Raw genomic sequence first — 13315 nt, forward strand, 5'->3', positions numbered from 1 at the left:
TGCTCTACCACTTCAGCCATACCTCCATTCTGGCTATTTTTTGCTGGTTGTTTTGGAGATAAGAGTTTCCAGTCTGGCCTGGCTTCAAACAGCTATCACCCTTCAGGTATCAACTTCCTGAGTATCTAAAAATCACAGGTGTGAGCAACCAGTGACTTTTTCATCTTCCAACTTCTCCCATAACATTTTCTTTTCTTCTTTCAGTACAGAGATTTGAACTCAGGGCCTGGTGCTTGCAAAGCAGGCATTCTACCATTTGAGCCATGCCCCAGATCTTTTTTTTACACTGGTTATTTTCAAGATGATGTTTGTTTTATTCCCCAAGCTGCTCTAGTGCATTGGGCCCATGCCACTACACCCAGCCCTTGTGCTTCCCTGGTAGCTTGGGGAGACAGGCACAGGCCATTGTACTCAGATGGAGTCTTGTGAACTTTCATCCCCAGACTGTCCTCAAATCCCAATACCTCAACCTCCATATCCCAAGTAGCTAGGATTATAGGAATAGCCACTGTACTGAGCTCCTCCTCTTCTTGTTCCCCTTCCTCTTTCTCCTCCTCCTCTTCTCTGAACTCCCCCCTTCCTTCCTTTCTTAATTGGAAAGTGAGTTGTACATCACATGCTTCACCTCAATGCTGTGTCTGAAACAATGAAGTCGTTTCTATTTTCATCTTTTTTACTTTCAGCCACAGTGGGTTGCCAAGGATGTGGCCTATCTGCATGCTCTGCCCTATTTCCCTGACTGATGCTTTTCCTGGCCGGCTGGCAGCTGCAATGCTTTCTTAAGGGAAAGAGCAAGTGAAATCAGAAGAAAAGCCCATGGGCATTATTTTTTCCTGCTCTCCCCCTGGCCCTCCATTCAAATATAGATCTTCATTCTCAAGAGATTGACCCTTGTGACCTCACTCAAGTGAAGCTCTCCTTAATTCATATCATGGCACGGAAACGGAGTCAGATGGTTTCTTGGGAATTCCATTTGTGTTAATAGCCATGATATTTAAGTTATTTTAATAAAAACAATCCCCACTTAAGTATTTAGGAAATATGTCTCTGGAAAATTTCTCTTTATACCATAACATGTGTATGGGCTTTTTTCTTCTGTCAGTTGCTGTGTGTTCCTAAACTATGAAAGTATTTCATATCAAGACAAAGAAGTTTATGCATTGAGTATTGCTTATAATGGCTTTTTGTAACATGGGAAAGTATGCACACTATCATATCAGGAGAAGACAAATGATACCAGGTGTTTTAAGTCATCTATTAACAACAAAACTTTTATATTGGTTATCCTTGCATAGTGGGATTACAAATGCAAATTGTGTTTTGGTGCTGGGAATTGAACCAAACACCTCAAGCATGAGGAGTACATACTTAACCATTAAGCAGCACCTCAACCCAACAATGTTTACATTTTCCCATTTTCTTTTACTTTTCAAAATCATAATCAGCATCATAGTCCTGCTCTTTTCTATACTAAAAATGGGCAATAAATTTAAATACATAAAAGTGATTGTTTTTGCAGTAAATATTTTTAGCAGGTATGTCAAAGCTAGATCTGGATAATGTGTGTGTGTGTGTGTGTGTGTGTGTGTAAGCACGCTGATAAAGGGGTGGGAACTCAAGGCTGGGTACTGTTCATCAGCTTTTTCAGTCAAGGCTGTTGGGTGCTCTACCGCTTGAACCACAAACTCTACTTGCAGCTTTTTGATGGTTAATTGGAGATTAGAGTCTTGTGGACTTTCCTTCCCAGGCTGGCTTTGAACCTCAGATTTCAGCCTTCTGAGTAAATAAGATTACAGGTGTGAGCCACCTGTACCTGGCTTTAGACCTGAATAAATTACAAAAAAAAAAAAAAGTGGTGGTTCACACCTGTGATCCTAGCTATGCAGGAGGCTGAGATCTGAGGGATGCAATTCAAAGTCAGTTTTGCCTTGAATTTTCCAAATCTGTTCATAATATTGACTTTTAAATTTCAATTTAGGTTAACTGGTCAGATTCTGGTACTTTTCTAAGGTATGACAATCTTAAAACAACTAAGAAAAATCTGAAGGTGTTAAGAAGAGGAAAACAAAAGCCCTATACAATATCTGAATCTTTCAAAAATGTAAGATTCTATTTAGCTGTTTGCATTTATTAGGAAAGGTAAAAGTACAGGTCACTGAGAGGTTATTTTGGGAAAGGCCCTGTAGATGAGTTCACCACTTCAAATAGCTGCTATGATGTGTTTATTCAAGCATCACTTAAGATAGCAGATTACAAACTGAGACTGGTCACAAATACCAACTGGTGCAACTAAAATACCTAAAAGAGAAGGCACTCCCTCCATGAATGGAACAGAGAATGTGTGAGGAATAACAAAATGTGTGGTTACCACTTGGTGTGGGGGAAGCCCCGCCATTGCAGAATGGCCAGTGGCTGACAAAATCGAGGGATCACTCTGGTTTCTGAGAGAGCTGTGAGGGAGGGCCTTCTCTTGTCCAGCAAGTCAGATTTCTAACAGGTCAATTAGTAACTTGGCATTGAGAAATTTAGAGGCTAAGAAATCGCACTAGGTTCCAGCAGCTGTGACAAGATGTCTCATGTGTTAGTTGAAGTCACAGAGAGAGTTTCCTTTAGCCACTGAAATTAACAAGAGAATATTTCTGTTTTTTTTTTGGGGGGGGGGTCCGGTCATGGGGCCTGAACTCTGGGCCTGACTGCTGTCCCTCAGCTCTTCAGCTCAAGGCTAGCGCTCTACCACTTGAGCCACAGTGCCACTTCCAGCTTTTTTCTTTTTTGCTTATGTGGTGCTGAGGAATTGAACCCAGGGCCTCTGGCATGCAAGGCATGCGCTCTACCACTGAGCCACCTGAGAATATTTCTTATATAACCCTGCACTTTTTTTTTTCTGGGTGCTGGTTCCCATGTTTGAACTCAGCTTTTTTGCTCAAGCCTAGCCTTCTACCACTTGAGCCATAGTTCCACTTCTAGCTTGTTTTTAGTAGTAGTTTATTGGAGACAAGTCTCTCAGACTTTCCTGTCAGGCTGGCTTTGAACTGCAATCCTAAAATCTCAGCCTCCTGAGTAGCTAGAATTTCAGATGTGAGTTACTGGTGACTAGCACAGCCCTGCAGTTTTGAACTCATTCATTTTCCTGCCACTTATTTCAAATGTATTGAAAATAAAAAAATTTAATGTGGCACAAAGATTTATTGTCCAAGGGCTGGGAAGGTGGCGGAGTGGTACAGTACTTGCCTTGCTTGCATGAGGCACTGGGTTTGATTACTCAGTACCACATAAGCAAAAAAAAGCCAGAAGTGGTGCTGTGGCTCAAGTGGTAGAACGCTAGCCTTGAGCTGAAGAGCTGAGGGACAGCGCCCAGGCCCAGAGTTCAGGCCTCATGACCGACAAAAAAAAAAAAAAATTATCCTCCAGCTAAACCTCTCCCCTCTGTCTCTGACTTTGCCTTGTGTCTGTCTCTCTCTGTCCTATTTCCTCCTCTCCTGTCTGTCTCTATTGTGTGTGTGTGTGTGTGTGTATTTCTCACAGATAAAGTCCTAAAAAGGAAATTGATATTTATAATTTTCTTTTTCTTTTCCAGGGCTGAGGACCGAACCCAGGGCCTTGTGCTTGTCAGGTGGACGCCCTTCCACTGAGCTAAACCCCCAGCCCCATATAATTTTCTTTTCAAACCTAGTTTTGCACAGGCTAGCACTGTCCCAATTTTCTAAATTCTTTCTTTCTTTTAGTTTTAAGCAATTTTAATTTAATTTTTTAATTTTTTGTTGGTCATGGAGCTTGAACTCTGGGCCTGGGTGCTGTCATTTAGCTCTTCAGCTCAAGGCCACGCTCTACCAGTTGAGCCACAGCACCATTTCTGGTTTTCTGGTGGTTTATTGGAGATAAGAATCCCACAAACTTTCATACCTGGGCTGGCTTTGAACAGTGATCTTCAGATCTCAGCCTCCTAAGTAGCTAGGATTATAGGCATGAGCTACCGGCACCCGGCTTAAGCAAATTTTATTTTTTAAAAGTTATTATTTAGGTTGGGAAGGTGGCTCAGTGGTAGAGCGCTTGCCTTGCATGCATGAGGCCCTGGGTTCGATTCCTCAGCACCACATAAGCAAAAAGAAAAAAGCTGGAAGTGGTGCTGTGGCTCAAGTGGTAGAGCACTAGCTTTGAGCTGAAGAGCTGAGGGACAGTGCCCAGGCCCAGAGTTCAGGCCCCATGACCGAACCCAAAAACAAAACAAAACAAAACAAAAAAAAAGATCGCTGGTGGCTCACGCCTGTAATCCTAGCTACTCAGGAGGCTGAGATCTGAGGATCGCGGTTCAAAGCCATCCCGGGCAGGAGAGACCTTGAGACTCCTATCTCCAATAAAATACCAGAAAACCGGAAGTGGCGCTGTTGCTCAAGTGGTAGAGCGCTCGCCTTGAGCTGAAGAGCTGAGGGACAGCGCCCAGGCCCAGAGTTCAAACCCCACGACCAACAAAAACAAACAAACAAAAGTTATTATTTATCACAGACTTGTAGAAATTTTGCTTTCTCATCTTCTTATATTTTTTGCAGACAATGTATTTCCTTTATACTCAGTTTCTCAAAGTTATTAGGAATAATTAGTTTTTTTCTTTCCTGGTGTTTGAACTTGTAGCCTTGTGTTTGTTAGGCAGCTGCTCTACACATGATTATTTTTTCCCCTGCCCTCCCTTTTTTTTTGCTTTAGTCATTTTTCAGGTAGGGTCTCCTTTTTAACTAGGACAAGCCTCAGATCACAATCTTATTTATACTATTCATGTAACTGGGATCACACGTGTGTACCACTATGCCCAGCTTATTAATTGAGATGGGGATCTTGCTAATAACATTTTGTCTGGGCTGCCCTAAAACTTTGATCTTTCTTATTATACCTTCCAAGTAGCTAATTTAGTATTTTTTTAAAATGAGTCTACTCATTATTGACAAGGAGAATGGTGTTCTGACCTTTGTGCAATTACTTAAAGATAATTTTAAAAAAGAAAATATGCTGACAATGTGCTAAATGTCTAAGAATCTATCTCTGAGAGCATGTCCTCTCTGGGCATATGAGCAGTTCAAGTGACACAAATTCCATCTTTCCTATAAATTCTGCTTGTCTTGAGAAAATTTCTCTTCCTAAGTAAATGACCAAATTCCAGTCCCAAAGACAACATCACAGACTTAACAATATCTGGCTGACGTTCACATTAATTTACCCTTGATCTTAGAGAGAAGGTCAGAGTACTTAGAAAAAAATTCACAGATAATTTGGAAGTAAAATTTAAAGTGCTTTTGTGACTTTTATTATTGATGAATATTTTACATAGTCTCTAAATATCTGGGTTAAGCAAAAGGAAGAGACAGAGGGGTCTAAACTGGTGGAGAACTTGGTAAGTTCACTCCTACCTGATTGTCGAACCCGTTGAAGAGTTTGCTGGACCAGAACCTCCGATCTTGGGACAATGATGATGAAGTCCACTTTGCTAAAGTGGCCGAGGTCCAGGCTCTGGCTGCCACTGTCAGCAATAGCACATACCTGGGATAAGAGTTTTCTGGCAACAGTAAGCTGTGGCTGATAAATTTGGAAGCTTTCATTGTCTAAATCTAAAATGAAAAAAAATTAGAAGATTAACTTTTTATTTCCATGATGGCTGTTATAATTCCATATGGGACATGTCACAGGAAAAACAATGCTTTATCATGAAGAATTTTTGCTTACTATTCTCATATGATACTGAGTTTTGGTAGATTTGCCTATTTTCCCCAAAAATTTTGCTAAGAAAACGTGCTCAGGAGTTGATGTGGCAGTTTCACAAAGGTACTCCTGCATGATTACAGCTAGAGCTAGGCGCCATCTATAGGAAAGGGAGTTTCCGTGTGTGTGTGTGTGTGTGTGTGTGTGTGTGTGTGTGTGTCTGTGTCTGTGTGTGTGTGTCTGTGTGTGTGTGTGTGTGTGATCTCACACACAGTGGGGCACCTCAGACCTCACTCAGGGAAGGAGGCAATGCTGAAACTATAATGCTGAGCTCTGTTGGGCTTTTCTGGGTGGCACCATAGTAAACATTTCTGCTTCAGCAAGTCAGTTGCCACCTGGCCTGAAATCCCCTTGCTGGGGAATGGACAACAAAGGTCACAGAAACATCACCCTTCTCTTTCTTCCCACTCCACTTTGCCAGCACTTGTGACCTGGCAGGCCTAAGTGCTCTTGGTCAGTGCCAGCCCTGTTGCCAGGACTATCTGAAGAGACCTGCTAGGTAGCACAGCCAGCTGGCTTCCCAACAGGTGACGGATTACAAAACACTATCCAGGTACTCTATACATATCAGAAACTTTTTATTGTAAATTGTAATCAAGTGATCAATCTCTGGTATATGTGACAGCATTTCTCCATCACACAAACAATGAAAGAACCAAGCTTAGCAAAATAATTTTAAAAGAAGTTCTTTTTTTTTTTTAAAGTAATTTATTTTTGTCGGTTGTGAGGTCTGAACTCTGGGCCTGGGCGCTGTCCCTCAGCTCTTCAGCTCAAGGCAAGTGGTCTACCACTTGAGCCACAGCACCACTTCCGGCTTTTTCTGCTTATATGGTGCTGAGGAATCGAACCAGGGCCTCATGCATGCGAGGCGAGCACTCTACCACAGAGCCACCTTCCCAGCCCTAAAAGAAGTTCTTTAAAGAGTTTTGTTGTTGTTGTTGCTATTATCAGGAACACATGTTGGCAGTCTGACCAAATAAAAATCACCAGGCCCTAATTAGCCTGTGTCAATGTTATCTAAAAATCAAACTAAGATATGGCTGAGGCAGAGAGCAGTCATAACACTGTGGCTGACCATCAGTAGAGATTGGTGTAGTATTTCCCTCTGGTAAAGTCTAAAGCTGCAAATTTTAGTAGTATGGCCAGGAATGTAGCTCAGGCAACACACTTGTGTAGTATGGATGATGTGTGTTTGATCCCCACACACAGAAAAAAAATTAATAGTATGCCAAGGAGATTTTTCTTATTCACGAAGACTACCAAGCAAAATAAGCCAGTCTTCTAATATGTAGTTAGGATATTATTTCCTTTATTTCACAGATTGGCTGAGTAGAGACTAAACATAATCATAAATCTGTGGACCTTAGTAAAATTTAAAGTTTGATGAAATATATATATATATATATGTATGTATATATAAAATTTTCTTTAAGTAACATTCTCAAACAGAGAACCTATATCTTTGGGGATTGGTAAGTACTTTAAAATTTAAGTTCTGTATTTGTTAACATCTCAAAAATAGTTAATAGGAACACATTTTAGTTCATCTGGATGGTTGCTTTACTACCAAATACAGCTCAGAAGTCGAAACATTTCATTTGCATTTGTTTTTTTACTCAGAGTTGATGCCACGTTACCTTACTGCCTGACACAATGATATATAAATGATGCATTCCTATGGGGAGGGGAGCAAATGGCTGTCAGCAACAGCTTGTGTGGGTTTGTTTCTCTAGTGCTTTTTCCTGTCTTCTCCAATCTTGTATTGTCAATCAGTGAATTTGGAAAGGAATTTAACCAGAAGGAATCCAATCTAATGATTTGACTCCTCATCCCTAGCCTTTGGTCCTGGCCTCCGGGATTTGTTGTAGGGAAGATTATGTGTTGGTGTGGCCAGGAAAGTTTCATCCTCCAGAGGTTGTGGTTTTTACAAGTTAGAAGGCATATGCAGCACATGTTGGTAGCTCACACCTGTAATCCTAGCTACTCAGGAGGCTGAGATCTGAGGATTGCGGTTCAAAGTCAGCCGGAGCAGGAAAGTCCCTGAGACTCTTATCTCCAATAAACCACCAGAAAAAAAAAGTGGTGCTGTGGGTCAAGTGGTAGAGTGCTATCCTTGAGCTAAAGAGCTGAGGTTCAAGTTCCATGACTGACAAAACAAACAAAAACGCATATGACATAGTAGCAGCCAGGGGCTCTGTGTGTTGTCTGTAGTCTAGATTCTTTCATGGAGTTCTTTGAAGCCTTTGCCAACCTAGTAGTAGAGAGCTAAGGGGGAAAAATGAGGCTCTTGGGATCTCCCATGGAAAAATGATGGTTAGTTTAAGATAAAGTATTTAGCCAGGTGTGGTACATGCTTGTAATCCCAGTACTCAGGAGACTGAGGTAGGAGGATTTCAAGTTTCAGGCTAGCCTGTGGGCTACATAGAAAGGAACTATCTCAAAAGCAAAATAAACCACAGAAAAGCTGGAGTGTTTGATCTCAGTTTTAATTATAAGAGACTTATTTGTTTTATTTTTTAATTAATTAATTTTTACTAAGAATAAGGTCTTTAATCCAGGCTACAAGGTAACTAAATTTTATTTTATTTATTTTGGGGGCTTTTTATTTTATTTTAATTTAAATTTTATTGCAAAGGTGATATAACAGCGGGGTTATAATTACATGTCAGGTAGTAAGTATATTTCTTTTTGAACAGTGTCACTCCCTCCAAGGTAAATGAATTTTAATCTGAACCAGATTTATCATGTAGACAGGAGCAAAAACCTATTATAGTCTGTGATGTGAAGACGACTCAAAACCCTAAGCTTCAATAATATCTGTCCCAATGTCTTATTTCCGTCTCTTAGACTGAAGCAACATTACCCAGATTTTGGGTAGGGATCATAGCAGCAGCCTCCTGGGGTGACACACATTCATTAAGATCTCCATTGAAAGGGGTGACCACACTGTCTCCTCTTCTCTGTTGCATTTTTTCGAGTAGCTTATCCAGGTCATCACCTATGTCCAAATAAAGTAAAGATAAGAAGGTTACAAGAAGCGATACACTTGTATCTTTATCAGTCTCCAAATTAGGCAGTTAGGCAGTGGCCTCAACAAGATCTATGGTAACCCAGCAATGTATGTCCAAGTTTATACCTAGCCATGTCTATGTTGCTGTTTCAATGGCAAGAGCTACTGTTGAGAGTAATCTATCCTTAGAGTACATGCTTCCATCTAGCATGTTTCCCACCCTGGGTATCTATCTCTTCACTTGAATCATATTCAAAAGCAGGCAGAATATTATTCTACCTTCATGTGACATATCAGAAAGGAGACAGAGAGAGAGGAAAAAGAGCAGAGAGAAGAGAGAGAGGGGTTGGGAGAGATGCCCAAGGTCATTCAAAAATCATGCTAAGCTGAACCCTTGATCAGAGTATCCATGCACCTTCCTCTGAACTCTGCTGCTTCCTGTGACGTTAGTCATAAAATACTAAGGATAAACCATTTCAAACGATCAGCTGGCAAGCTTAAGCTCCATACTTATCTTGAGAGGTTAGCATTTAAATTCATACAATCACAAAGCTAGGGGCTGGCAGTGTTGCTGAATCTTAAAACCACTCACCTAATGACGTGGTTTTGAAATGTGATGCCAGGAAACTGACCTTTCCTGTGATGAGCTCATAACTAATTTCTTTCAAAAACTCACTTGTGGTGAGCATACTCTCTGCCAGAGCCCGGGACTGATGTTGGCCTGAAGGATAGAAAGGAGAAGAGATGACTCATCAGGGAAAAATGCTCACTGGAACATTAATTCTAACAGCCACAGTTGTAAACTATAAACCATTAAGAATATCCTGCTAGCCAGGTACTAGTGGCTCACGCCTGTAATCCTAACTACTTAGGAGGCTAAGATCTGAGGGGTGTGGTTCAAAACCAGACCAGGCAGCAAGGTCCGTGAGACTCTTATCTCCAATTAAGCTCCAGAAAACTGAAAGTGGCATTGTGGCTCAAGAGCACTCTCCTTGAGCTGAAGAGCTCAGGGACAGCACCCAGGCCTAGAGTTCAAGACCCACGACTGCCAAAAAAAAAAAAAAAAGAATATCATGGTAGACCAAAAGATGGTCAAAGGATGTGGACAAGTAAGCGGCCTTTGAAGTGGTGATTTGAACACTTTAGACAGCAATAGAAAATGGTCATAATATAAAGCTAGTTGATCAAGAGAGAAAATTATGTACCATATGTTTGTAACAGTGAAAACATATAAAAATACTTTATAAATTGTTTTACATGGTTATTATAAATATTATCTTTAAAATATAAATTTCTGTTGCTAAATTGTTTTTAGAGAATAAAATAAAATTAATGTATCAATTCCATCTGATGAAGTTTTCTGAAAACTTACATAACACAGAAAGAATTATAGGCGGGTTTTACTAAGACAGGAGAGAAGTAAAACTCAGTCTGACTGGCTACATATAATGGTACCTAGTAGAAAATTTGCACAAAGGAAAAAAAATTGCACTATTTAGAGTCAGTGTTATAAAATCAACTCTGGTGAACCTCATAGGAACTCATGAGCTAAGTGTCTGGCAATTGTAACTAACTGGCATAAGCCACCTGTGGCACTGGCTCTATCACATGCTGGAGTGGTAACATTTCTAAAACCGTTTAAGGACAGAAGTTACATGAGACAAGGGTATCTATTACAGGGTAAGCTTTGAAAGAATGCCCATAACCAGCTGACAAGGACACTGGCCAAGCTGAGTGCCACACCAACTGATCTGAGGAGGAAAGAAAAAAAAAAAGTAAAATTGGAGGAAGAATAGAAATTGAAGAAATTAACCAGAGGTTGATTATGTGGATATCTTAAAATGTTTCATGGCTATTTTTTTCAAATGGACAGGTGACTGAATGAATTCATTAACAACAACAACAACAACAACAAAATATTACTCACCTAACACCACCACACAAAACTCATTTCCTCTGATTTTTGATGCACAAATTGCCACCACATAATCTGGCAACCTTTGATAGTGTCTTATTTCACTGAGAATCCGCAATGTCTCTGAAATGCCCTCTGCTAAAGAGTTTTGAGTCACAATCACATGAACCAAGTCTTGTGACACACTGGCAATTAATCTAGCAAGCCAGGGGAGTTGTCCTGGAGACACTGGGGTACACGAAGCTCCCATCTGCAGGGCCCGCTCTCTCAGAGTAAATTCCTGCATAGCTTTCAGCATAATTTGCTCAAATTCCTCCCTGAGAGGTATCTGATCAGGACCTATATTGAAGAGAATTACAGCTAAAGTTAAAAAAAAATCACAGGTAGAAAAGAGAGACACACAGTATCCATCAATTCTTCTAAGCCTACCACACTCCAACTGGCAAGGAAGCATTTTCTCTCAGTGATATTGAGCACAGAATCCCTAATAATCCCTTATTGTGAAATTTCCTTCTCTCCTCTCTTTCAGCCTCAATAAAAGCAAATCCTATTCTTCCATGTTACTTACACTATTTCCCTCCCACTTCCCTGCCTCCCCCCCCCACCCCTGTCCTGGAGCTTGAACTCAGGGCCTGGGCACTGACTTTGAGCTCTGTGCTCAAGGCTAGTGCTCTGCCACTTGAGCCTCAGTGCCACTTCTGGCTTTTTCTGCTTATGTGGTACTGAGAAATGGAACCTGGGGTTTCATGCATACAAGGCAAGCATTCTACCAATAAGCCACATTCCCATCCTAACTTCTAATATCCTTAAAGGAGAATATACTAAAACATGCATCAGTTCCATTGTAAGTCCTGTGGGATGGTTATAATGGTTAGTATATTTCCTGAATTGTTCACTTTGACATACTGGACATTGTTAAAGACTAATAAAACAAGAAGCCAACCTTCTTTCTACATTTAATTTCAATTAAAACCAGGGAGAATATATTCACTCACTCTGTCATTTCTTTGACTGTGTGAATCTGATATCTGAAACTCAAGGGCTCTGGCCAATAGACACAGACTCCTTAGTATCTGTGATCACAGACTTCAGAACCTGGGGCTAAAGGCCCCTTATGAAAGAACACAAGAGATAAGAACAGGACTTCTGTCTGGAAGAAGTCACCTTTAGGGAGTCAGAAATCATTCCTTTCTCTCATGGGGATTTAAGAGTCTCCCCCTTCAAAATGGCCCTTTCCCATCTTTTCTGGAAAAGAAAGGAAACGGGAGGTTTGGCCATCTTTTATAAGTCAAGAGATATTAAATAAACTACCATACATTAAGAAAAGTAATTTAAATAATTAAAAGTTTTCCAGGACTGGTTGGGTGAGAGATAGAAGAGTGGAATCCTCATAGATAAGTGCTTGTTTTCTATTCATAGAAACAGCAAGAAATTCCGAATGCTTAAATTTGCTTCTAGTGCTGTGGGTGTAGCTCAATGGTAGAGCTAGCTTGCCTAGCATGAATTAGACCCCAGGTTAAAGATGGCAGTGCTGCTATTTACTTCTGATGTCCTCCCAACTACTTGCTAGAGGAAATCTGATGGTGGGTATTTTTGTTTTGCTTTGTTTCAAAATCACTAGGGAATCATAAGGTTTCTTATCTTCATTCCACTTTATCTACTTAAAATCATGGTTAGTAGTAACAATTTTTATTATTATTACTGTTATTGTAATTATTATGTAAAGCTGAAAATCAAACTCAAAGCCCTGCACTTTCCAGGCAAGTGCTTTTCCACTGAGCTAACCCCCACCCCATAACTATATATTACTGAGCTCAAAGTGGCTAGATTTGTACTGACTATATTAAATGATTCAAAGATGATCATCTATTTAAAGCTTTGTCCCACCAGAACTTATGGCAGCCAAAAAGCGAGTAGCCTTGTCTCTAATTTCCTATATCTAATTGACAACCTGCAATCTCAGAGGCCTAGGTAGTTCATAGTGGTATCCTTAAGAACCATTCCAAACTAGGATTGAGCAACATGTCCTATTAATTAAATCCAAATATAAAGGAATTTTGAGAAATTAAAATTATCCAACATTTTCCCAGCATTCTCTGTTATCTTACAACTCACTTCTGGAGGGTTTCGATTGAATCTAAAGCTACAAATCAAAAATAGGGAAAATGTATTGAAGCTTAAACAAGGGAAGAGATTTCTTGGAACAAAATATATTTCTTCTAGTCATCAACCATGACTACCTCATTTTCAGCCTTTACAGTAAATTACAGGAGCCTTTTCTCCACATTTTCCAAGCTTGATAAGAGCAAGTTCTTCCTGTTAAGAACTCATCCATCTTTAGGAGTTCAATGCAACCCAGACATCAGTCTGATGGCTTTTCAGATAGAGCTATCTTGATGTGAAAAAACAGGCTTCTAACAGACTTGCAATCCTCCAACAGTTTCGGGATTTGATGATTTCATTATCTGTCTCAAAAGATGTACAGATTGTAAAATAACAGAAAAAGGTTTTTTAGAAGTGACTATCAGAGAAGCCTGTTCTTGGAGAATCTTATTCTGTTTCTCTGTTACCTCTCAGGAACTGGGTTACTGAGCCATTAAAATCATGCTTTAAAAAACTTGCATTTTTAAAAAAATGTCAAT

General features: G+C 40.1%; 1 protein-coding gene across 1 annotated transcript in view; it reads right to left on the minus strand.

Moving 5' to 3' along the window:
• The window catches only part of Greb1l (growth regulation by estrogen in breast cancer-like), a 130663-nt gene that overhangs the window by 45385 nt on the left and 71963 nt on the right, over positions 1-13315 (minus strand). Inside the window, exons 11-14 of the mRNA XM_013014823.1 lie at positions 10686-11012; positions 9351-9479; positions 8612-8746; positions 5400-5597 (exon numbers count right to left, since the gene is read on the minus strand). Coding sequence (XP_012870277.1) covers positions 5400-5597; positions 8612-8746; positions 9351-9479; positions 10686-11012 — 789 coding nt within the window. The remainder of the gene's footprint in view (positions 1-5399; positions 5598-8611; positions 8747-9350; positions 9480-10685; positions 11013-13315) is intronic.

Source organism: Dipodomys ordii, unplaced genomic scaffold (assembly GCF_000151885.1).
Source record: "Dipodomys ordii isolate 6190 unplaced genomic scaffold, Dord_2.0 Scaffold25, whole genome shotgun sequence".
Lineage (NCBI taxonomy): Eukaryota > Metazoa > Chordata > Mammalia > Rodentia > Heteromyidae > Dipodomys > Dipodomys ordii.